Source organism: Microtus ochrogaster, chromosome 18, assembly GCF_000317375.1.
Source record: "Microtus ochrogaster isolate Prairie Vole_2 chromosome 18, MicOch1.0, whole genome shotgun sequence".
In the NCBI taxonomy this organism is placed as follows: Eukaryota; Metazoa; Chordata; class Mammalia; order Rodentia; family Cricetidae; genus Microtus; species Microtus ochrogaster.
The window spans coordinates 27515404-27541434 of record NC_022020.1 but is presented as its reverse complement, the minus strand read 5'-3'; the positions used below and the strand labels follow the sequence as shown (position 1 = coordinate 27541434).

At 45.3% G+C, this 26031-nt stretch overlaps 1 protein-coding gene across 4 annotated transcripts in view; it reads right to left on the bottom strand.

Moving 5' to 3' along the window:
• Arhgap26 (Rho GTPase activating protein 26) overlaps positions 1 to 26031 on the bottom strand; it is a 397026-nt gene that overhangs the window by 248743 nt on the left and 122252 nt on the right. For all 4 annotated transcript variants that reach the window (XM_026783646.1, XM_005356026.3, XM_026783647.1 and 1 more), the window contains exons 5-10: positions 25157 to 25258; positions 23752 to 23862; positions 18882 to 18986; positions 17452 to 17581; positions 13986 to 14086; positions 8117 to 8211 (exon numbers count right to left, since the gene is read on the bottom strand). In XM_026783646.1, coding sequence (XP_026639447.1) covers positions 8117 to 8211; positions 13986 to 14086; positions 17452 to 17581; positions 18882 to 18986; positions 23752 to 23862; positions 25157 to 25258 — 644 coding nt within the window. The remainder of the gene's footprint in view (positions 1 to 8116; positions 8212 to 13985; positions 14087 to 17451; positions 17582 to 18881; positions 18987 to 23751; positions 23863 to 25156; positions 25259 to 26031) is intronic.

Below are 26031 nucleotides of genomic sequence, written 5' to 3'. Positions count from 1 at the left end.
GGAAGGAAAGCAAGCAGGTAAGTTATCAAGAGAAGGAAACTAGGCAAGAAGCTCTATTGCCTAAGGAATATATACTTGGGCTTCTTATTGCCTCTGCATTTTTACTTATGAATGGAGGCCCAGGCATATAAAGAAAGAGCAGTGCAAACCCAGGTCCCAGGCAGCTGCCAACCATCAGGTATTATTATGGTGGCCTGGAAGCTCAGGTGAGGGGAACCAGATGTCATAAACTGGTGGCTCCCACATATAGCTAAGATATATTGCTTATTACACGCCAAACACTGTGCTCAGGACTTCATTTCAATTATCATGTATTTCTCACAAAAACATATGAATTGAATGCTACTATGGGTCCCCCTTTAATTTCTTCAGTTGTTTATTTGCTTGGGTTTTTTTTTTAATTTGCTTATTTGTCTGGGGATTAAACTCAGGGCCTCATGCATGTTAGGCAAACATTCTACCACGGGGCTACATCTCCTGTCCTTTGGGACTTTCCAAAAGTGAAAAATGCCACGTTACTATTAAGAGCTAAATCTGCTACCGCATCCAGGTAGGCCAGAGACTAAAACAAGGCCTACACTTGCACCATAAAGCTGCAGTGACCTTACCTGGAAGGAGCATATGTGCCCTTGGAGAGAGGAAGGGAGTACACCTCCCTCCACACACACCCTCAGATGTCCTAAGCAGCTTCGAATCAATTATTCAGAAAGAATCTGATTCTAATGAATGGAAGAATCATTATCAACTGAAGCCTAAAGCACCAACCTCTTGAGAGGGAGGTCTCAGAATAAGTAGGACCCTGACAATAATGACAGCCTAAAGAGTAAATACTGACAACCCCAGCAGGTCATTTCATGCAGTTCTTTAAAGAGAGAATAAGTTCATAAAACACCAGACAAATTTCTGGCCTACTACACTGTATGGCCCAGGAATGTAACTGATAGTGACTTCTAAGTATGCACCATGGGCCAGCCACAGCAACGGGCACCGGGAAGAAAACACCACTAATGGATGGGATGGGTGCAGCACAGGGACGATCCAAACCCCGCTACTGCTACTGCCTCCAAACTAAGAAAATCTCTCCTTGGGTTCATCTGCCTGCTGCCCACACACACGCCGACTGTACTCTTCCAGTTCCTGATAAACAGAACAAGTGGAATTTACTGGTTCAACTGTTCTCTTTGGGGGGGATTTATGTAATAGCAAAATTTTTGGTGTTGAGTTGTTTTAAATCCTACGTTCAGAAACTGGCAGATAAATAAATGAGTGCACTCACCCACAAAGCAACTAATTTCACCACACTGATTAGAGCACAGAAATAAGGTTATGTAGGTCACCCTCCTAAATACTCCACTAACCACCAAAGCCCATTCCTACTTAAAACAGGTTCAAATAGCCAACACTCTCGCTTAATCAGAAGCCAAAGGAACACCCCTAAAACTTCAGTAAACTCTGAATTAGTGAATTGAAGAGTTCAAGAACTTCTCCAGCACCTTACTATCCCTGAGAGCCAGGAAGCAATTCAGAAAGAACAGCACCCCTCCCCCATGCCTCTCCCCACCCCCAGCCACGCAGTCAGAGCAGCATAACACCCTCTGAGGAAGGAAAAGCCATTTCCTGCCTGAAAGGTCAATGGCATTGAGACCAGCGCTCCAACCAAAGGGGCAGGAAGGCAAAGTCAAATAGCTTTTCAAACAAGCAGTGAGGTGGGGAGGGGCGGGAAGCGCGAGACCAGGAAAGCAGTTCATCTGCAGGGTGAGATAAAGAATGTAACCGGGAGGAGAGGCCTGGTTCTCAGCACAGGCTGGACAGAAGGACAAGTCTGCTGCCCATGCAGGCATCATCCCGAAGCAAAGAGCCTGGCACCTCAGCTCAGCAGCTGAGCCGCAATGTTTGAGGCCTGACTAACTGGGCAGGCTCGCTGTTGCCAGAAAGGAGGTATGAGCGATCCGTGAAAGGGTGAGAGGAAGGAACTTCTAGAGGAAGGATGAGTCACCGAGAACACTCTTTGCCTGGAGTCGTAATACTCAAACACATGGTAGCTTCTACAGAAACCACACACCCAGCTGACTTTGAATTATCAATGTCTCACTGACAACCACTGTTCAACTGAACCTGAGCACAACCAACGCACATACAAAACTGCCACCTAGAGGCCGAACGGTCAAATAGTCTGTTATGTAAGATCCTCTTCGGAAAACACACCATCTCAAGAGTCACACAATTCCACAAAGACACACGAATCAAGCCATTCCCATGCTCCTACCGAGCTAGAACATAAATTGTCTGCATTTAAAGTTAGTATGGTTTCCTGGGGAGATCATAAACTGAATGTGGACATAAAACCTCCTCTTTTGTGGGAATCAAGCTAAGAAGCACAGCACGGTGTACAGAATCTCCCCCTAGTGGGCCTTCTTCTCAAGGACCCTTCCTGTGTCTGTATTCACGCTCCTCTCACGTTGCAGATAAATCAGCAATGCGCAATGAGACAAGAAGCAGGCTTACAGCAAGGCAGACGGCAGACGGGAGAGCTTTCACCAAAGGTAAGGTTTAGCATAAGGAAAATTAAGCCCCAGAGTTTGGAGTGCAGAAAAACAACAGTGTCAGACACAGGACTCTATCAAAGTGGCATACTGCTTTATGCCATCCTCAGAACCTCCCTGGCTGTCACTCATGCCCATCTTCCTACTACCAGTCACATGGCCAGTGAGGGTCAGGTCAAACATAGGGCTCCTTCTGTCTTTTATCTAACCTATAATTTGCAGCCTTCTATGAAAACACAACTTAGCAAGATGGTTGATGACTGACTGGAAGGTACCAATGTTTTTTCAGAGATCTTCCATAAATATCTGGGCTCTGCTATTCTAGCTTCACCTCCAGTGCCACACCCCGACACAATAGCAAATAATGTGCGTCCTTGCTGGAGTTTTAACTTAATTTACAGCTAACTAATATTCTCCATTTCCAGCACCATGGTCTCAAAGTAAAAAGAGAGAAATCATATACACATAGTACTCTGTTAAAGACTATGAAAAAAAATTATGGTTTTCTGCTCTGTAAGTAAATCATCTGAGATAAACTCAATTAAACAGAAGTATCCAGAACATTCCAGACTGAACAGCTAATACAGGATGGCTGTGGGGAAGAAGCGGGCAGCATTGCCAGGGGGTGTGTGAGAGCTGAGAATGGCTCTGAAGGGAAAGGAACTCACAACTGTTCAAGCAGCACTTACAAAACTTCCAAACACATTAAAAGAAAATCACAAGAGGCCTCCATGGAAGAAAAACCAATCGATCTCTAAAGCCTCCTACATGTCTGTCAGAAGAGTCTAAGCGGGGCCTGTGGAACAGGCCTGCGACCTCACGTTCTCAGGGGGCTGAGACAGGAGACGGTGAGCTGGAGGCTGAACCAGTCTCCGTTCCAGCAATAGTCCCAAGCCCCCCCTCTCCCACCCCTCAGCATCTCCAGGAAGCTGTCCTTATTGCACTTCTCCGTTTGTCAGTGCTGGGGATGGGCATGGAACAGAGATTCTGTTGGCATCAGATCATCTTCAGAAAAAAATAAAGCATTCTAATGGCTTCCTCTCGCCAAATATAAACACTGCCCCCCCACACAACGCTGAATCGCTGAATCAGAGGCGAATCAGAGTTTCTATTTCTATTATTTTCCATATGGTCTACTGGCCCCTCATGGAAAACATTCAGGAGAAAATAATCTATGTGTCACATCTGTGAGGAATTTCTTTAAAACAAACCAATCCAGGGATGCTGGCAACTGACTAACACTATGGTGGGAGTCTTCAGCTTAAACAAATATTTTTCCCTACATCTGCCCACTAATTTTCATAACAATGCATGATGGAGTTAATTATTCAAGTGACTAGACGCAGACACCGGTTAGTATCAATGATCCACATATGACCACCATGAAAGGCTCCTTTCCCATGATGTCCATTTTTAACCCAAGAAGCTTACACTGAAATCTCACAGAAAAAGTTGATCCGCTTCAAATAAAAAAATGTTAAATCTAATCAATTACCATTATAAAATACAAACTTTCAAAAGGCTGAGTCTGTAGCACAATGATAGAAAAACCAAAAGAAAAAAAATAGATTTTTGTTTGTTTGTTTGTTTGTTTTTCTTTGTGTAGACTAGGCTGTAATCCAAGCTGGCCTCAAACTCATAAAGATCCACCTACCTCTGCCTCCCAAGTCCTGGAATTAAAGGTGTGCACCACTACTGCCCAGCAGCTTTTGACTTTTTAAGCTATTAAAAACTGAAGCTATCGACAAAGACGGGATAGAGGAGAAAAGGAGCTGGAATGAGAAAAAGAGAGGGAAGGAGGAGGTGATCATTTAAATGTAACTGGATCATGGGGAGTGGTGTTATGATGAGGTGTGGCTTTGCTGGAAAAGGCGTGGCCTTGCTGTAGGAAGTGTGTCACTATGGGAGTGGGCCTTGAGGTCTCCTTCGCTCAAGCTTTGTTCAGTGTGAAGATGCTAAACTTTCAGTTCCTTCTTCAGCACCATGTCTGCCTACACACCACCATGTCCCACCAAGGACAATAATGGACTAAACGTCTAAACTGTAGGCTAGCCCCAATTAAATGCTTTCCCTTAGAAGAGCTGCCATGGTCACAGCAATAGAAACCCTAAGTCAGAGAATAGGGAAAGCAGAGAATAGAAAAGATGAGGTGATTCATGCAAATGGTCTGTTTTGTGAGGTGGAGTTCAGGGGGTGGACACTGGCTGCCATGGACTTCTGCCTTGCAGACAGGTCCCCCCTGTTTAATACCAGGCTAGTTCCATGGCACTGCTATAATGAAATGCCACAACATAGGAAGGCCGGTGTTGGCCATGTCGATTCCTGCTGAAGCCCACTGAACCTATTCCATGCCTCCTCCTCTGGTGCATTGCCCATAGTCGAGTGTTCCTTGACTTGGAGACTATCACCCTGCTCTGTCTTCACATGCATGGGGCATTTCCCTACACGTGTGTCTGTTTCTGGATCTGGAGCCCCTGTTGACTAGGGTGCCAGCTACGGGGACTCAGGGCCAACTTCATTTCCTTTCCTGCTGTTGTGAGAAAATGCCCTGGACAGAAGCAACTTGGGGGAGGCTGAGAGAGTCATTTCAGCTCACAGCCCCAGGTTCCGTTCCACCTTTGTAGGGAAGTCCCAGCTTCAGCGGCTCTAGACAAACTGGTCACATCGCATCCAGAGTGAAGCAGCAAAGAGCACTGAAAGCACGTGTGCTTATGCTCAGCTCACTTTTTGGTTTTATTATACAGTCAAGGACCCGAGTCCACTTTGAGGCTGACTCTTGCCACATCGATTAACAGCATCAAGACAGTCCCCCTCAGACATGTTCATAAGCTACCCTAATCTAGATCATCCCTCACTGAAGCTTTCTCCCCAATGATTCTAGAATGTGTTGAGCTGACAATTTAACCATTAACACAAGGCCCACCCTAACAACCTCATTTTAACCCGAACCCCACTACTGAGACCCTAATACCACATATTACATGGTATATTTCACATCATTTTTTTCCTAGTCTCGACAATACAAATCACACTTGGCTCTGGATACATTAACAGCTGCTAGGTAACTTTTTATGTAGCAGTAGCTGCTGTCTAATCTACCCATAACACACTCTAGGAACATTCCAGTCCTTCTGTTGTTTCCTCTTTTGTATCCATTTCCTAGAAGCTAACTTGCCCTTTGGCCTCTACCTGTATGGCACAGCAAGTGAGACGAGGAATCTAGGGAGGCATCGTCTAGAAAAGCAGACTCTAGCAACAGCCCCTCCCTGCTGATGGGCACCGGTGAAAAGGACAGGGTGGGAGTCCTCCAGAGAAAGGATCTACACCACAGAGATCACTGGACATCAGACACTTAGCACACAGAAACATTCTTACTTCAGGTCTCTGGCTGTCCAAATATCCAGAAAGGAGCTCAGACTGAACTATAGGAGGATTTCTGGTGCTTAGATAAAAGCCAGCATTCCTCAGGAACTTGTAAAACTGGTTCCCTCTGCCAAAAGGCATTGTTTCCTCTTACCTCTGGCAGAAAGGACAAATGGCTACCTGTGGTTGTGATCGAAGCCCATGCCCACCCCAGGCTCCCTTAGAATGTGCACCTGTTACACATTCTGAAGTCTCTACCAGCTTATTCACCTCCTTCTAGCACCATTCTCCGGAGTCTCTCTTTCTCTTTCTCGCTCTGTCTCTGGATCTCTGACTATCTCTTACTATTTCCTTGCTCGCTCTGTGCCTTACTCTCTGTCTTGCTACTTCACCATCTCTACCATTTTCTCCACTTCCCTAGCCCTGGCCATGCCCAGTCTGCTGACCAGGCTCAGTCCACTTCTCTCTGCTCTCAACTCTTCCAGATGCCTCTGGCCATCCTCCCTCTCATATCTACAATAAAAATCATCCTTAATAATGGAGCAGTCATGTGGACAGTTCTTTACTCTCCCTCACACACACTCACATCTCACTTTGTACATATGTGAGCAATCTACAAGCAACTGATGTCAAACAAGAGGTGCAAAAGAAGCTATGGTGAATAGTACCTAATCCATAAGGTCCACGGGGAGCACTGGAAGGCTTCCTGTTCCTACCAATCCACACTGCTCCTCAGGGGAGAGGCAACGGTCTCATTTTGAACCCTTCCCAACACCATCTGCATCAAGCCTCTGAGGAATCAGACAGGTTCCCAGGAGATATGGACTCTCTAGGTTTACTCTGTGTGCTAAATATGAAATATTTGCTCTTGGCTTACAATTTTTGCCCGTAGAGCCCCCTCCCTCCTTTTTCTGTTTCTAAGACAGAGTCTTAATAATAACCCAGGCTGGTCTTGAGTTCCGTGCTTGGGTAATCCTCCAGCATCATCTTCTGAAGAGGCGGTATTATAGGTGGGCACCCCCGCGCCTGGCTTGCAAAGGTTTTATGAGTGTGAAAAAGGTGGGAAGGCTCGAAGATGTGTTATCAAGAGTTGACACGAGATGGAGGTGCCACAGAGAGCTTTAACTGTTCCCAGGAAGTCCTCTGAAGACACGGAAAACACTTTAGCTCCCGGAAGCATCATGGACCTTTGTGAAATGCTGTGGCTTTTTAAAAAAGGAGATTACCAGGTATTGCCCGGGTATGGCAGAGAGGTTTAAAGGCCCTGGTGCTAACAACACTGCTGATTTGACACAGGCAGCTCAGATAAGAGCCCCACATGGATTTCACTGAAAGAACCCACTGCCAAGGAAAGTGCCTTAAAGAACTGTAATTCTGTTAAATAAGCCAAGAATCATAGGACGGTGTACCTGAGTGAGAGACATTTAGATTTCAAGGAAAACAGCATAAGTTATCTATCCATCCGTCCGTCCGTCCATCCGTCCATCTGTCAGTCTGTCTACTTATCTTTCATTTTTCTATCCATTCATCTATCTTTGTATTCATCTATCTTTCTTTTTTCTATACATCTATTTACCTACCTAGCTATCTACTTATTTATCTTGCTTCTTTCTTTCTATCCATCTATCTTTCTACTTATTTTTCTTCTTTGTAACCATCTATCATTTATTTTATCCATCTATCTTTTTCTGTCTTTCTTTCTTCTTTCTATCCAACTATCTATCTATCCATCCATCCATCTTTGTACCTATCTATCTATCTATAGACTTAATTAAGCAAGTGACTTGTCTTTCCTGTGTGTACATCAAATAATTACAAGCCTTAAAAATTATCTGAGTAAAATTCTTTCCACCCCAATTCTTATTTAATCATTGTGGTAATTTTGAAGGAAAAATCCACCATGTACCAGCTACAATGAGGTTGAAGAGACTATCTTCTTTAAATATCTACCGTACCCCCCAGAGACATAGCACACATTCCTGGGCACGGGAGCACTAGCATTAAAGTAAAACCAAACAAACCTAGTGATTCAGTCCTGAGCTAAACAATGGGAGGCTGAACTGACCTTCCGCAATGACCTAGCATCCGGTTCAAACTGGACACAGAAGAATGGGATGGGGGACAGGGATAGAAACCCTGTAACTGAAGGGAAAGGAAAGAAATCCAAATATAGCAAGGATTTGTTCCTGAGAAGAATGCCCCAGCCTCACCTGTCTACTGCTTCCACGTCAAAGCAAAATCTCTTCTCAATGGAGTCTGTCTTCCGCCGAGTGCAGGATTTGAGGGTGATGGACTCATCTTCTCCCTAGGGAGAAGACACAGGTTGTCAGGTCAGGCCAGAAGGCAGGCTCTGCTTCCCTCTAGGACAAACACAGCACATGAACAGGACCTCACTTCAGCTTCTCAAATCTGTGTGTTCACAGCCTGCTGAGACGAAGACTGACCACAGAGCTTCTCAAGCAAGAATCTTCTACAGCTAAGATGTGGACAACCTGATACGTAGTTACTTCAGGGAGAGCATGACCAGGGTTCAAGACAATAGCTCCCTCCTAACTGAGCATCTATGATCTTTTGTTAGTTATCACTACTTCAAGAACATCTTTCTGGAACAGGACAAAGATCCCTAAGCTGTGCTCACAAGGTACTATGTGCCCCTCCATCCCCACAGTACCAGTCAAAGCAGAAACTATCAAACTATCTGCTAAAGAAGATGAGGAATAAAATGATGCCTTCCCATCAAATCTCATGGGAAGTTTACCAGACTGTAAGCACCCTAAGGACAGAGACTGGTGGTCTTTGCTTACTACTCTTCTATCTCCTGAGTCCCTAGGTCCTGGATAGAAGCAGTATTCAACGTATAACAGTTATACTGATATGCAGCATATGACAAACTGCATGTCCTTAATGTGTACTATTTGCAACTGTGACATCTGTAGACATCCATGAAATTGTCACTGAATCTGAGAAAACCGTTCCTGCCTAATAGTTTCATGACTTTTGGTGATCCACCCGCCTCCTAGTTCACCTCCAGCAACCACTACGTCTGCCTTCTGCTGTTATGGGCTAGTTTGCACCTTCTATAATCTATGCAAATGCAGACACAGAGTACGTGTCTGGTTCTTCCACTACTCGAGTACTCTGTGGTTCATCCACAGTGCACATGTCAAGATTGTTTCTTTTTACTGCTGGGTAGTGTGCCACTGTGTGAGTGGAATCTGACAATCATGGCACAGTACTGCCTAGAAACACAGAAGGAGAACGTCTGTCACTGAGGAATCCGTTATTGCTCCTGTTTCTTCTCCTTTTTTCTAAAAGGGGAAAGTTCACAAACTTGCCTGCTCTGTTGGCATAAGAAGAAATGTGACTTCAGAAGGTGAAGTCAGAAAAGCACACAAGCACAGCCCTAGGAAGAGACCATTCGTGTCCACATAAGCTACATCTATACCCACTTACTGAAGAGCAAAAATTAGTTTCGCAGACTGAGATTGACCCTTATCCACTCTGTAGACTGAGATTGACCCTTATCCACTCTGTACGATGTGTAAGTATGTTAAATAAAAGCTGCAAGAAGTTGCCTAGTAATCCCAGCTACTTAGGAGGCTGAGACAGGAGTGTCATAGCTCGAGGGCAGCCTGGGCTATATGAGTTCAAGATTAGTCTAGACAAGTTAGCAAAACCTACCTCAGAACAAAAAGGCTGAGGATCTGGCTCTACAATAAAGTGTTTGTCTAGTATATGGGTGGCCCTAGATTTGATACCCAGCTTCACAGGGTGGGGGACAGTTTTGGATTAGGGATCTATATTGGATCTGGAAAAAAAAAAAAAAGAGAGACTAAAATTCAACATGGAAGCAGTCATGCAAATACTCCCCACCACAAAACCAAGCTTCTTCTTTTTTTAAATCTGATCTCCCAAGAAACCAGAAGGGCTGGAGAGATGGCTCAACAGTTAAAAGCACTGGCAGCTCTTCCAGTGGTCCTGGGTTCAATTCCCAGCACCCATATGGCAGCTCACAACTGTCTGTAACTCTAGTTCCAGGGGATCTGACACCTTCACATCAATGCACATAAAATAAAGTTAAATAAAACAGAGAAAGAGACAGAGAGAGAAAGAACCCTAAATTAGCGTGTTGTTAACCAACTACTTACTTTTCCACTGTTCACTCTCCTGTCCCCTCTTTACAAAAATTATAAATTCATGTTTTCATTGTTTTCCATGTTGGGGATCAAACATGCAGCCTGCTACATGCTAGGCAAAAGCTCTTCCCTGACCTGTACTCCCAGATCAGCGAAAATCAGTTTGAAATGACCAATTATTTTGTGCTGTTTCTGAATTCTTCAGCCTTTCTCTGCCTTAAAACTAATTTCTACTGCTTGCCTTACCACAACGCTTGTTCTGCTGTATGTGATAGTGATCCCTGACTCTAGAACTGAAAACATAGCCAATTAATATCTTTCAAATAAGTAATTCTAAGTCAGTCCTTTGATAAGCGCACTCAGTCAAACATAAGAAATCTGACTTGTTGATACTCAATTAGAGTTCAGATTTACTAGCTATGGCCAGCTTCTATAATGAAAGCGTAGATAAAATGCCATGAGAAAAAAACTGTGAGTGACATCTAAAAGGACCATCAGACATAAGCACAAAAGGAAGAAGAGCCAGGCACAGTGGAGCACACCTTTAATGTCAGCACTCAGGAGGCAGAGGCAGGCTGACCTTTGTGAGTTCCAAACCAACCTCTTCTTCTTATCAAGTTCCAGGTCAGTCAGGGCTACAGAATGAGACCTTGTCTTTAAAATTAAAACCTATATTTAAAAGGAAGACCGTGAGATTTTGTTCTGAGGAGGCAAGGGAAAAACTGTAAAGATTATCTGCTGGGCTACTTACGAGGCTAAAAAGAAATTTAATCACTTTAAAACATTATAACTCTGGAATAATGGTTAAGACTGACAGGATCTAGAATCCTCTGAGCACGCCCTTGAGGGATTAACTTGATTAACTAAGGTGGCATAACCCACCCTAAATAGAGACAGTACCATTCCATGGGCTGGAGTCTCTGCAGAATAAAAAAAAAAAAAAAAAAGAAGGAAGAAAAAAAGAGGAGGGAGAAGGGAAGAGAAGGCGGAGGAGGAGGAGAAAAAGAAAACTGAGCATCAGTATTTGGGGCTTCCTGATGTGGGAGTCCTCTATATATGCTGTGAATATGTTTTATTATCATTCGATAATAAAGAACTTGCTTTGGCCTATGGCAAAGCAGAATATAGCAAGGCAGGAAATCCAAGCAGAGATAGAGAAGGAAAGAAGGCAGAATCAGGCAGGTGTCATGTAGCTACTGAAGGAGAAAGATGCCAGAACCTCACTGGTAGGCCACAGCCTCATGGTAATAAATAAAATAATAGAAATGGGTTAATTTAAAGATAGAAGAGCTAGCTAGAAACATGCCTGAGCCATTGGCCAAATTGTTGTAATTAAGATAGTTTCTGTGTGGTTATTTGGGTCTGAACGGCTGGAAAATGAACAGTCTCTATTTACAGCTACCTGCTTCTTAACTATGGGTATAGTATACCTGGCACCTCCCGCTTCTGCTGGCATGCATCCCCTGCTACGGTGGGATGGAGCTCCAGAACTGTAAGCTAAAATAAACCCTTCCTTCTTTAAGTGGCTTTTGTCAGCAGATGAAAGTGCTCTGTAGTCAGGGTCCAGGGAGACTAGGATGAACCAAGAGGAAGCAGGTATAGGTAGAAGCTCATAGGCAACAAAAATTGGGAAGAATCATGTCAGGTGTAGGAGGACACCATACTCACTACACTGGGGACAAACACATCACATGACTTCTCTGTCTCAACTGTGAGGACATTCTCTCCTTTTCCTTCACTAGAAAACGTAGGAACGGTGGCATCATGAAAAGAGTTGGCTTCAGAAGCAGGAGGTTCTAACTCCAGACTGAGAGTTTAGTATACTCACTTTGAAACTCAGGTATATAAACTTAGAAGTAAACTGATCTCTCTGATCCCCAATTTCTTCCTTAGTGAAAAAGGAAAGCCAGATCAAACGGCACAACATGAAATAATGAGAGTAAAGACCACTACAAAGGAGAGCATAAATATAACCAGTTATGGTTTGGAAAATGACTTCTTAGAGTAGCAAGTTCCTTAAGGAAGCCCTTCTCGGGTTCTGCCTGACACACATGAGTGCAACAACCCACTGAGGTACTCTATGGGATCTTGCAGAAGTCCTTGGAAACCCAAACACCGACCACTGTATGGATCTCCACCCTTTACTGACAAGGGTAATAAGAAAGGAACTGTGAAATACAACTGAGTTCATTAAAGACTGGGAAACATGTGAGAAGTCCTGAAGCAAGGCCTGTGGAGAAAACAATGGAGTCAGCTGGTTTCTAGGGCGTGCAATAGGAAGAAAAGGACTATGACCCATTCCAAACAAGGAGGGCTTGCTTCTAGGAAAGCTAGGGGACATGCAGTAACTTGGGTATAATTTGTAATATTCTCTTCTAACTCTGTTAACATATGTGTTTTCCTGAGATTATTTGTAAATCAGCATCACCTCTGCTTAAAAAAAAAAAAAAGAAAAAATAATTAAAAGGGCTTTCTTACTGCTTGAATACAAGGAAGGAACAGAGATGCTGATAAAACTTTTTATTGTCACTCAAATAAGAGATCCAGGAAGAAAAGCTGGAGTTGAGGAGCAAAGAGCACAGCACAGGCCGGGCCCAGGCATGCCCATTCTGTGCTCTCCCTACTTGTGCACTTGAATGCTCTCCAACATTAACTCAACATGGTACACAAAAATGTCCATAGAAGGCCAGTGTCAGGGCTAGCGAAGAACTAACTTACCAAAATATTAGACACAACTGAAAAAAAATATTTAAACCAAAGATAGAACCAGAGAAATGACTCAAAATATATTCCAGATATTCAAAAAGATTAAAAACATTCAGGCTGAGAATGGAGGCAGAGGCAAAAGAACCTCGAGGGCTGGAGGCCAGCCTGACTGCACATGAGCTCCAAGTTAGCCTAGGTGACAAAGTGAGGCGCTGTCTTACAGAAAGCGATTGACACAAGATGAAAACTGTGCTTTTACTGAAACAGTTAAATATACTCACAAGGAAATAATAGCAAAAATTAGAGAGAGGCAATATTCAAAGTTGGTAACTGGAGAATTTGTTTCAGTTCTGAATTAAGGTAAAACCTTAAATACAAGGTGGCCAAAAATTTCTAAACAATCAACTTTAAAAAAAAAAATTCATCCTAGGACATGATGAAATACAGGGTGCTGAGGCGAGAGAAGGTAGGAAGGCAGCCCAGGGAGACACATATCATCTCTGTAAGGGAAGACCTGACTGCTGAGGGTGGCGAGCAGAGACATCTGTCTGGAGGCATGCAAGAGGCAGAACGCTGGAGAACACAGGGAGAACCCAGGAGCAGTGCTAGGGAGCTGTCCCTTCTGAAACACAGCCACAGAGTATCTTCCATCCCTCAGAGGGGACATGGAGGACGGAGAGAGAAAGCTGGAAGGTGAAGAGAGCTGTGTGTGGCCAGCCTTGAGCTGCCTCAGATCCACACTGCTTCTGTCCTAGCTACTATTGGACCGAATTGAGCCTCAGCCTCCTACCCATCAAATGTTCCCCCAAATTCCTGGTCCACAAAGAATATTAAGAATGCAAATATTAAGACAGCTGGCATGGATTTAAAAGTTGCAAGGTTTAGAGGTAACTTGTTACACAGAAATTACTAACGGATTCATCTCAACTGCCCACTGGCAGCTCTGGGGACCCAGCAGGAGAGATAGGGATCACTTTCACAGGATGATGTCAACCAACCACGACTTTCTAGTAACTCACTGATATCTGACAAAGGTCACGGTGTCTACGTGTAAAACAAGAGTCTTGGTCACAGTTAGTAATGCTAACAATGATTATTCTAAGCATTTTCAGGGAAACGGGCCTCCTGGAACTGCTGTAGAATGAACGATGTTTACAGTAAAACACTGGACTTTAGATGTGTATGTACTGTGAGCATTACCTGTCAGCCAAGCAAGACACTGTCACAGTGAACTCACCCCTTTTCCTCCTGACTTTTGGTCAAACGGGACCATGGTGATCTGCTTGGAATCCCGTTGGTATGTACAGTAGTGCTTCACCCAGGAAGTTCCAAAGTGACCTGCAAGGGAACGTTGCCTATTAGCCATCTCCGCGCTCCACTGTGTGCTGCACACCACTGACTGCCATAACAGACAAGGGTCACAACGCTCGGGAACTCGGGCTAAACCATCTCCTCCACCCTGAGGCTACCCTAGACAGCTAGGCTGACAGAAACCTGACCAACAATGCTTTCCCCACCCAGATATACAGGGTCTCTACCTCCTACTAATGCTACATCCAGTGGGCTTCAAATACAGGGGAAATACTGGTTCCCTGGGAAAACCAATTCACGTTCCCATCATCAATCTCCAGGTGAAGTTTCCATCCTCTCCCCTGACTGGGGTGACTGGGGAAGGAGCACAGAGGGCTCTTCTACGTGTCAGCCCCCATTTCCATCTGAGCAATGTCATCGTGCCTCCCACACGGCGGCCCGGTGACTAACCTCGGGGGTTCTGACCTACTTCCAAACCCCTAATTTTTACTTCAGCAGAACCCAAAAAGATCTGAAAGCAGACATGGAAACCTCAAAGACACCAGAGATGCAGACTGGAAGTGACTAAATGCCTAGATGGCATCTAAGGAGTCTGTCGCAAAATTCTCCCCAGGAAAGAGGGCGACACCACAGTGCCAAGGCCCACCAAGTGTCTGACTGTACAGGGGACCTGGCCAGTTACTTTATTTTCAACAACAAAGTGCTATTACAGGAAGAAGGCATTACCAGCCTGCAAGGACTTCAATCAATATTAGTTTTAGGTGTTTACAGAGCTCACACAATAGAAATGGTCAAAATTAACAACACTATGTAAGGAGAGTCAGCAGCCGCTTAGCAACTACTAATGGTTTGGTATGATTGCCAAATATAAGTATTGGATATCACTTAATAACCTGGAAAAGCAACAGAGGGGCTACAGAGACAGCTTGGTTAATAAAGCACTACAAGCATGAGGACCTAAATCATGTCCTCAAAACCCATGTAAAAATTAATTAACTAATTAATCAATTAACTTAGAATTAATTGTTTTAAAGAAAGCCAGGTTTATTGATGCACAGTTGGAGAGGGGGAGACAGATAGATACTTGGGGCTTCCTGGTTCATCTGCGCCTACTCAGTGAATTTCAGGCCAATGAGAAACTTGTCCAAAAAAAAACAAGGTGAATATCACCTAAGAAACAATACCTGAGGTTAATCTCTGGCAACCACATGCATAGGCACACTTGTATACCCACAAGAACACACACACTCATATATATTATGTATAATATATATATATGTATATACGCATTCTCTCTCCTCTATCTCACTCCTGTTTCTGTCTCTTACACTCACTCACACAGGCACACACAAACGTATACACAGAAATACATTAATTATTAAAGGCAATTTAAAAACCAAACATTCTGAGAGCTTGGGGGAAGTTCCAGTGCTTTGTCTTAAACAATGTGGACGTGAAGGTATATAAAGTAACAGATTAGAGCCTCTGAGTGAAACATGAATCTTAAGGCTTTATTGACAATGGAAACATAGGGAAGGACAGATGGTCTGACAGGTGGGCAGATGGACAGATATGGAGGGTGGGTAAAAAGAAGCAATAACTCTGGCAACACCAGTAAAAGTGGGAAATTTCCATCACAGTACAGATCAGGCTAGGCAAGGATCAATAGGTCACAGCTCTAGGAGAAACATGGAGAAGAGAAAGCTTTTACGTAACTGTCAGGTGACTCCCACAGAATGCTGGTTAGTTACAAAGAGAAAGCAGCGGCCATACAGAGGAGAGACAACACAGTGTCTTGACTGGATGATGGAAACGAAGACCAGCAGGGAACCAATGGGCACCATGATGGAGCATTAGAGCGGAAGAGCTCAGGAGAAATGGAGTGTATATGGGTAGTGCACATATCCACAGCCAAACACTGAAAACAGGAGGGGCAATCAGAGCAAAGCGTTGAGAAACCGTGGATCTGAATTCATGTTTTCTTCATACCATTCTTGCAACTTTCCTGTAAGCTTGGAAATTACCAAAAATAGTAAGTTCCCAAAGTATATAGTATCCTAATGAAACGCTTGAAGTGGTGTGCTAGAAAAGAGGTAGTTCTAACAAAAAGCGACATGTTAGTGTCAAGAGCGTGAGAAATGTGTGCCTAGAGCTGTGCCATGCAGTGTTAGCAAAAAGTGACCCGCAGGCACAGGCAAAGAACGGCAGCAGCCTTGCACTGCAGGCACAGTGACCTCTACCCTCGCCTTCCTGAAAGTCTGCTTTTCTAAGTCACCTCCAGCCATGGCAGTGGGATGGAGTGAGGGAATCTGCCCGCATGGCAAAGAGGGCACCACTCCATACTCAGGGAGAGAAGCACACCAATGAAGTGGCTTCTGCTTCCTATAACCCCCCTCAAGCTCATTCCTCAAAGAACAAGGAATGTAAAACCCTTACTGTAGCCAATACTTCCAACCCCACTTCAGTCTCTAGTGTCAGATGGGAACAACTATAAGCCTGAGCAATTATGCGTGAGCACTAGTACTAAGTATATAATCACGAGAACAAAGAGTTTCTATCCTACTTCACCGGGGGCTCTCAGGAGTGAAGTCACTGCCTGAGAGGACCACAGAGAACACACACCAGCATGATACAGGAGCCCTGCCTCCTGCTAAGAAAACATGCTGGCATACAGGTGTGTGACTCTGGAACTCAGAAGGAAAAGTCAAAGTTCAATCACGAGTTCAAGGTCAGTCTGGACTACTCAGCAAGATCCTGTTAAGGAGGACCGGGTGCCTGCTAGTAGAACAAACATTAAAAGCAGAAGCTTTCAGGGTCTTCTTCCTGGCGCCTGGAGGTGCTGCCCTGGATGCATACCCTCTAAGCCTTCCCCGGAACCTAAGGTGTGCGTGTGAGTCCTCCCAAAAGACTGCATTCAAGGAGCAGCTCCTGGCCTTTCTTCCCTTGACTGCATTACAAGGAGATGGGTCCTCTTCCTGACTCTCCTCTTCATTTTGACTTTCCGTAAAATCCAAGTATTGGAATCACAGGAGTTGGGAAGGAAAGCAAAAGGGCCCAAGCCATGATAACTCTCAACTAAAAGCAGTCACCAAATTCTAAGGCACTCAAGGGGGTGTGGTCTGTAAGACTTTCCAATGCCCATGTGGTTGGGGTGGGGTGCATAAGCACCCTAAGACATGGAGGTTCAAAAGGAGAGAGATGCTAGGAAGAAAGGAACTACCTACCACAGAGCCTCGGGGGAAGGCAGCATCTGAGAGAAATCCTAGCCAGAGGGAACAGAACACATCACCTGGAGGCAGGAAAGACTGCGGACACTGATCTGCAGGCACCTACAGAAGCAACGCCTGCCCAAGGCTGCGAGTGCACCCCCTCCTGCCAGTCAGCGCACTCACGTTTCTCCTGCACGTAGAGGTACCCTTCCATGGTGTAGGGGCTGATGGTCTTGTGCTCAAGGGGGTTTTCCTTCATCTTCTTCATCAGCGATTCCACTTCAGACCTGGTTCCTTCGAAGCGGTTTCTTGTCTGGAACGAAGGAATTTTGTTCAAAGGATCAAATGCAGGAAAAAAAAAAATGAAATCTCTTAATACTTCAGAATATCAGCCTAAACAGAAAGCTTAGATATAAAACTAAATAAGGGGCGATTCAATGGTCTAGGAAATGGGCAAATTTTCACTTGCAAAAGTACATCTTTGCCTTACAGTCCCATACCTGGAGGACTCAAACTCTAGCAACCACCAAGATCTCCGAGGAAGCATGCGAACACCCAACCTAACTCCTCAAGCGTGCGTGGCAACTCTTGGAGTCAGTGGAGGGTGTTTAAATAAGCAGTCCAGAACAGCAGAACCTTTAGGACCTTTAGGACCACGGTCCTCAAAACTCCAGCTGCAAGAAATGTAGCTTGCTGATGGCTCACAGATGGCATCCTCCTAAAAGGGGTGCTTTCTACATCATCCCCTCATGCAGAACAGCCTGGCTTCTACTCAGGCCCTCTCGGAACCCGAGTCTAAAACCTCCAACTACATCTTGCTCAGTCTCTCAGAGGCCCTGAGTTATTACTATCCATGAATCCCTATTTCAAAGTCTGCCTTCAGACTGAAGTGAAGTTTGCCTAGCATGTATGAGAACTTGTGTTTCATCCAAGGAATGAATGTATATATATTCATTTATATAAATATATATACATTCCTCCACTTCCTGCTCTCCCAGTCAACAAGGAACCACCATGTAAGGTCCAAACTTCCAAAGGCCATGTAGGACAAGCCATGCAGGAAATACCTGGATCTAGGTCCTACACAGGAGTGCTTTGGGACTCATGGTCAATCCCAAAGTGAAAGGAGAGCTGGCCTTATGACTTATGCCCCAAATACCATAAACAACTCTGCACACCAGAGTCCCAGGTTTAAGCCAGAGAGGCAGCTGTATTTGGATAGCACTGACTTAGATGTCCTGTCGGCCTTGCTAAGGGCCCAGCAAGAGCACACCATTTGAGTTCTCACCCCTGAACACTCACATAAGACCTCAGGAGGCCAGGCAGCTGGTTGCACAGAAGGCAGCTAGTCTGGCCTGGGCTACTGGGATTTCCACTGCCAAGGAAATCCTGACACTGTTCTGAAAAACACATAGAACCAGCAGCAACACTTCCAGGAAGAGAAATGGTGCTTAGACCTGGGCCATTTCACATTCTGGAAACAACCGATCCCCGTTGTAGTCCTCTGAGCCTAATCGGGAACCAACCTCACACACCTCATTCCAATGCATGAGGAGAAACTCTGGAGCAAACACACCCTCTCCTTTCCCTCTCTGGTCCCTGCCCCCACTCACATTTTGTATGCTGATGGTCAACTGTGTCTTAAAGTCACCAAAATCCTTGGCCAGCTCATAACCATGGTGATAGAAAGTGAAGAGTCCTTGCAGGAAGGCCAGGAGCTGTCAAGAGGGAAGAAAGGCAGAGGTCACACAGGCCAGCTGAGAAGAGAAAATGTAGCAAGTTCTGAGTTTCCAGCACCGTCTGTCTGGGAAGCATAGAACAGGCAGTAATGTGAACGAACACACACTGAGCAACTCTGTGGGTGAGATGCTGTGTCCTCCCATGTCCTGTATCACTGAGTGCTCACACCACCTAGGACTTCAATGTTAAAAGGACCCGCTTAAATAATGAGGAGGCACCTCTGGAGGCTAAGTCACTTATCCCCTACTTCATGGTGAGTGTCAGGCAGGATTCAAAACCTATTCTTTGGTCCCAATGCTTACCACTGCCTAAGAACATCACCTCTTCAGAACTACAGGCTGAAGCTGCAACCTGAGCTGCTCAACAGTCATAACACCAGGTTGTCACATGGACTCGGAAGTTGTTAAGGAAGCTGGTGAGCTCTGCACCTATAATCTAGCCAGATCACAGGAAGTCACCCAGAACAGACTTACACCTAGGCACATTTCAACTTCCCCACAGTTAACACTAAAAACCCCTTTATGAAGCGACCACACACCACCCTGGCTTCAATTATGCTAGGTCCCTTGACTCCCGTTTAAATCCTCTAAGGCTAATAGGTGTGTTCATGATCTAATCTCCACCACACAAAGTGATGGAATCACCTGTTCACCGCAGTTTCTCACACAACACCTTCATATCCTCAACAACTGCCCTATGCCCCACCCACAACATTCCTGTGTGTTTCTCTACAATGCTGACACACGAACCTCCCAGGCCCTTCCCAAGTGCTCCCCAGACTGCCTGCAAGCGCAGTGTTAACATGAAGAAGGGGCAATAGTGAAAGGCAGAGCCAGGCTGGGAAGGTTCTGAGGTCACAGCTGCTTGCTGAGAGGTCTACTCTGACCTCCAGACCCCACCACCATCCGTTATGGGAAATGCATCTGTTTTCCTTTGTGTTGTGGCATTTAGCTTTCCAGCCCCTCCACAAACACATCTGTACCTCTTTTCACCAGCTCCACTTTTCAGATTGGCAGCTCCACTGGCGCCTGTGAAGGAATTCACTCTGTACTTTGTACTGCGTCTGACAGGAGTGATTAGCACCAGAGGAGGGGTGCCCCGACAGGACAGACCACATGCTGAGCCCAGACTACAGAAGAACTTTGTACTGGCGTAACCACAGTGGCAGGAATGAGCATATTCTAGAAGAGTCACTTGTGTGCCTGCCTTTGGCTACCAGACTACTGAGACAAACTTTCCTTGGGACTCTCATGCTAGGAGAAGGAGAGGGTGTCTCTGACACCTGGGGCTGGCCGGAGGACAGACTTTTTTGTGAGAAGAGATTTCACACAAGCTGTCCAATCACCTTGTAGGACAAACTGGAGCTGAGACAGTTATAGGCAGGATAGCCCCTTGACCAGGAATACTGAGTCAGGCATACCTCTTACCTTCTGTTTAAACCTAAACCTTATATCATGACCTCAAGGTGGACTTGGGGAGGCAGCTTCACTAGAACTCTTCATTTGTTCTCTTTTACAGTGTGGCCACACTGAATAAACCTTCTTTCTCTGCTTTTCACAATTACCTTTGCTATAATTGGCATGTAGGTCAGCAAACCTACATGTTCCAGCTACCAGGATCCAGGCTCTGTCCCCAACAACTTCAGAGGTCGTATAAGACCAACACTATACTAAAATGGTAGCTTGACCTCCCTCTGCTCTGTCCCTTTACATTCTTATGGGAGGTCAGCAAGTAGGCATCACTGGGTCCTCTGTCTGTCAAGCATCTAGTTAGGGTAGCATATGCCACATCTACTCCTGACCTAAGTCAGTAAGTTTTTAGGGCCTTAGAGTATAGAAGGCCAGTACTAAACTCTTCTCTTCAGAGAAGGCAAAAACTTTAGGATTCCCTCTACATAACTGTTTCCTGAGAGGAAGATGCATATCCCTTTCCTTCTAGACAACTCCAGAAATAGAGAAGGACTACTCTGAAGTCTAGGTAGCCACAGTAAAAGCTGTTCTTCTCTCCTCATTCTCCCTGCAGATAACAACTGAAATTCTGGGTTCCAGCACTTCTCCAAAGCACTAAAAATTTGATTTCCATTTACTTTTTTTTATTATTCTGTTGTTTTGTGTGTATAGGTGGTTTTGTTGTTGTGGTGGTGGTGGTTTTTTGTTTGGTTGGTTTTTTTGGCCTGTATGTACATTTATCATGTACATGCAGTGCCCAGAGAGGCCACAAGAGGGCAGCAGATTCCCTGAAACAAGAATTATAGATGGCTGTGAGCCTCTGCGTGGGTCCCCTGGAAGAGCAGCCAGCGTTCTTAACTACTGAGCCATCTCTCTGGCCCTTCTGCACCTGCTTTTTAAGAAAGATGCCCCAAATAAGCAACTGAACCTAAAGTCATTGCTATGAACTCAGCCTTCCCTTCACTGAAAGTAAACAAGACCTCACTTGTCCTGTGGAGACAGAAGACAGGGTGACTGCTAAGGTTTATATTGGTTCTCACGTCCTTTGGTCTCACTTCTATAGGAAACACTTCCTTGTGTGCTGTTCTCCTGGGCCTTTCCTTCTCCCCTCACGGCGTCTTTACTTCTCCACTGCCATCTCCCTCTATCCCCTTCCACAAGGTAGTGCTTCCAGTCCAGTCATGGAAAGACAAGGGTTGTGGGGAAACTGATGGAGTTAGGAGAGGCAAGGAAAGACACATTGTCTGTAGGCTTCTGAGGAAGCATGGCTCTGCCAACACCTCCCCCAGACGTCCTCTTTCTGGGAGCACTTTCAGGGAAAGCCAGCCCACTGGGAGCACTTTCATCTGAGCTGCAGACACCTCACCATCTGCAGCTTCGGTGACCAGCATCTGTGTGCCCAGAAATCTCACTCAATGGGTTCTTGTGGTTTCCTTTCTGCCTGTAATCAGACGCTATTCCACGGTGAAGAACCAGGCCATCACAGTGCTCACAGTGGTTCTCAAAGTGGTAGAGGTTCAGACCGCCCTTCTCTAGCCCAATCCCATCAGCTAAGCGTGGGAGCCCCCAGGGGAGTCTCCTGCAAAGTGCTGTTGAAACCGTGTTGTATGCAAGGACAGCGTGAAGGAAGCCTGTGCTTTTCTGTCCTCACCTCCATTACACGATTCAGTTCTTAAAATGCCTGAGAAGGGGGGTGCACTGGTTCTATCCTCGTCTTCAAATGAAGGAGCAGGAACACTTAGATGTAACCTTGTACAAGGTCTCAGCTAGTAAGTCGCAGAGCTGGAATTGCCTCTATAAATATAGTGATGGTGATGAAGAGGAGGGGGAAGAACCAAAGAGAGAAGAAGAAAACCCAGGCAATGAGCCCAGCCACACCTACCTGTGTAGTCAGAGCTGACAAACATGTCAGAAGTAAACATCTGTTGGGTGTGAGGGTTTTGTGGTTGTCATTCAACCCAAACTAAGAGGTGTGATATCTTACTTGTTAAGGGTGTCTACTGAAAGACCAAACTCCAAAATCAGATGGGCCAGCTGGAATAATACTCTCCAAAAGCAAGAATTTTCTGCCTAAGATCACTACTTTTTAAATGTAGAAAAGTCTTCTTATGGCCAAATATTTAAAAAAAAAAAACAAAAACAAAAAAACTCTTCATACAGGAATGTATTTTGACAAAATCCATCCACCCCCTACCCTTCCCCTCTAAACCTCTCCCCTGTCCCTGCCCCTATCTCTTCCCCACCTTCATGGCTCCCTAAAGTCTTCCCAATGTGGAGCCCTTGCTCAGGTGTCACAGTAGGTGGAGCAGCACATGCTGACTGGAACTCTAACAAGGATGGCACAACTGTCAGGTCGGACTTTTTCCCATTTCCATGTGGCACTCTTTCGTGCCCAGTGAGACACTGCCAAGTCTGGATTCCATTGCTGTCCCCTCAGCAGAATCTCTGTGCTGCGCTGCCTATGACAAATCCACCGTGAGAAGTCACCTTCTCTAGGAGCCTCTCCACAGAGCCTGACTGGGGCAGAAGGGCTCTGAAGCCAGGGGCAGGATGAGAACACAACAGGGTGCATTCCACTGCTTCCTAGAATTACTCCCACGTGCAGGCTGATGGAGGAGTGGGACAAAGCAGAGCTGCTGGACTGTGACATCTCCCTGCAAGAATCCCACTTACACTTCTCCCTGCAGATCCAACAGTGCAATAGGAGGTGGTCAGAGGCCGGAGCCGATGCTGACTGTACTGTCTCCATCACTAAGTGCTCTACCAACAGCTCCCATGCTGGGAAGAGTCTGGGGAGCCAAAGTGGCTTTCCCCACTTAAAAGAAGACATAGTCCAGGCCTGGGGCTGCTCAACATCCTCCTGCATGGGGCAGTATTTTCATTATCACTGCTGTGTAGTGAGTGATACTTTGTGTTTTAACAACTAAAGCTTGTCTGAAAGTCAGCGTGTAGAGCTGAGCCATTAGAGGCCGGGCACTAGAGAGGTGGAGACAGGAAGGTATGTGGCTGGGCAGAGAGAGGAATATAAGGCAGGAAGAGACTGGAGCTCACTGCAATCTGAGGTTTAGTGGAGACGGTGCAGTCTGAAGATGCAGTCTGAGCGTTAGTAGAGACAGGATCTCCCCTTCAGTCTGAGAATTCGGTAGAGGTAAAAGGTCTCTCCAGTGGCTGGACACTCTGCTTCTCTGACCTCTCCAGCTTTCACCCTCTAATATCTGACTTGGGAGTTTATTAAAAACAACAGAATTTGTGCTGTGCTACTGGGTGGTTCAGATGGAAGCAAACAGCTACTCACAGGCTCCACAAACTCAAACATCTTTCTCTCTTGGACTTCCTGCACCTTAAAGACATACTCCAGGGACACTTCATAAAAATGATGCCGAACCAGGTCCACTTGGCTGTCTGCCTGCAAACAAGACAGGATTTAACAGAGAGAACAAGCTATTAACTAAGGAATACACTAAGCAAGGAGAAAATATGTGAAGGTAAATTATTAATAGAAATCAAACAGCATCATACTGAATAAAAATGGTAAGATACTGAAAACTATTCCAAACAGTATGTTTACGGATGCGCGCGCGCGCACACACACACACACACACACACACACACACACACACACACGCATACACTCCAGCTTGACCTATCAAACAATTATTTTGTGTTTCTTGGGAGACATACTCCAGAACTTTAAGTTCCACAAGAGCAGATCCTTCGTCAAACTCTCACTAAACACCCATGCCCTCTACAGACATCCACAGATGTAGCCAGTGAGTATTAGCACAAGGAACAAATATGACTTTTCATGCAAACTTCATAGCCATTGAAGAACACACTACTCTTTAAAATATCATCATGATCCACTAGGTGGCAGCAGCATTCCACACTGCTGCCCTTTAATGGCTTCCTTCCTGGATGTATGGACTCAAACTGAAAAGCTCCAAAAACAGTGAAAGATGGTGGCAGCTCCATGCATGCCACACTGACCTTTCATTCAAAATAAATGACTGTTTAGATGAGCATGTCAGAGAATTTCTTTTTTGTGGTAGGCGGTGCACAGCCTTACACTCTGGCATTAAGATTATACCCCAACCCTTGTTTTTCTGAGACAGAGTCTCTCTCGTAGCCCAGGCCAGCCTTGAACTCACAATCCTCCTTCTTGTCCTACAGTGCTGGCATAACAGATTTCTGCCACCATGCCCAATCAAAGAATGTTTTAATAAGAAAATGATTAACAACATTTAAAATAGATGCATGACAGTAAGATATTATTAAAAATAAAAACGGGGGAAATTATCAAATGCTGCACTGAAACAATTAGAAGCTATTATTAAGAAACAATAAGAAAACCCAAGTATTTCAGACACCAGTCTTGGAAGGCACTAACACAAGGCAGGAGGTCAGGTGGGCGAAAACGCAGCATTAAGGCCAAGGGTGAGAGAAGCAGCAGCAGATCTGAGCTGGAGATGAAGAGGCACAGCCCACGAGGAGGTAGTGGGCAGCACTGTTCCTCTGCCACTAGCAGGTTACAGAGCAAGGAAGTGGGACAAGGAGAGCATGGCCCTGGAGGAGGCTTCAGCCTGGAGCCCCTGTTTCTCGGGTCTCCTCCAATCCAGGTATTGGCTCACACACAGCAATCGGCTTCTATCCACAGCACCACACAGAAACTAACACCGTGCAGGAGCTCTGTGGTTTCTCACCTCCTGCAGCTGGGCTTCCTTTTTCTTGGAAGACAAATTCAAGTGCTTTTCTAAGACGCCACAGTACTTCTCTGTCTCTTTGTCGTACTTCTTTTTGGCTTCCTGGGGTGGGGGAGAGAGTAAGAAGTTACGGGAGTGAAGTAGCTGGATCCCTCAGGACCTTTGTGTGCTCACAGTTCACCATTCCCTCCACCCAAAATGATGATGCTCCTGCTCTTTAGATAATGTCCATCAAGGACAGCAAACCTCAAAACCAATGTCAAAGCATAGCTGCTATCCACAGATGGGGCTTATAATGATGGCATGGGACATACAGGAAGTGTATTACCCATCATGTGAAAGACTGGAAGGCAGTGGCAGCATGGTACAAACCTGGTGTGGCCCATGTAAACACGAGTCAAGGAACTGAGACATGAAAATTCTTCCCTTTTGTTGAGAAGTTTTTATTAGCTTGAACTATTGTCTAAGAAATGAAAAATGATTTAATAATATACATATCAACCTGTGCTCTCACACCGAGTCCTTGAGTCACCAAGGTTCTATTTTTATTCCCCATTTTAGAGGTAAGAAAACTCAGAAGGAAGGCAATTTGCAAAATGTCACAGAGAATGACAAGGCTGACACCAAGCTAACGCGATCTGCCTTTAAAGCCCACACTCTGCCCACTTGAGACACAGTCACAGGCAGTCGGTCTCTGCCCTCCGCACGGCTGTGGGCGGGGCTGGGAAGCTGCTCAAGTCTAGCACGAATGCTGGGGTGCACAACCCCAGTGTGTCAGCCTGCTTTTGACTCATCTGGCGCCCAAATGAGATACTCTGTGCAGCTCTAAAGACTATGAAATAAAGGCGTTTCCAGCTAGATAAGGAAGGCGTCTC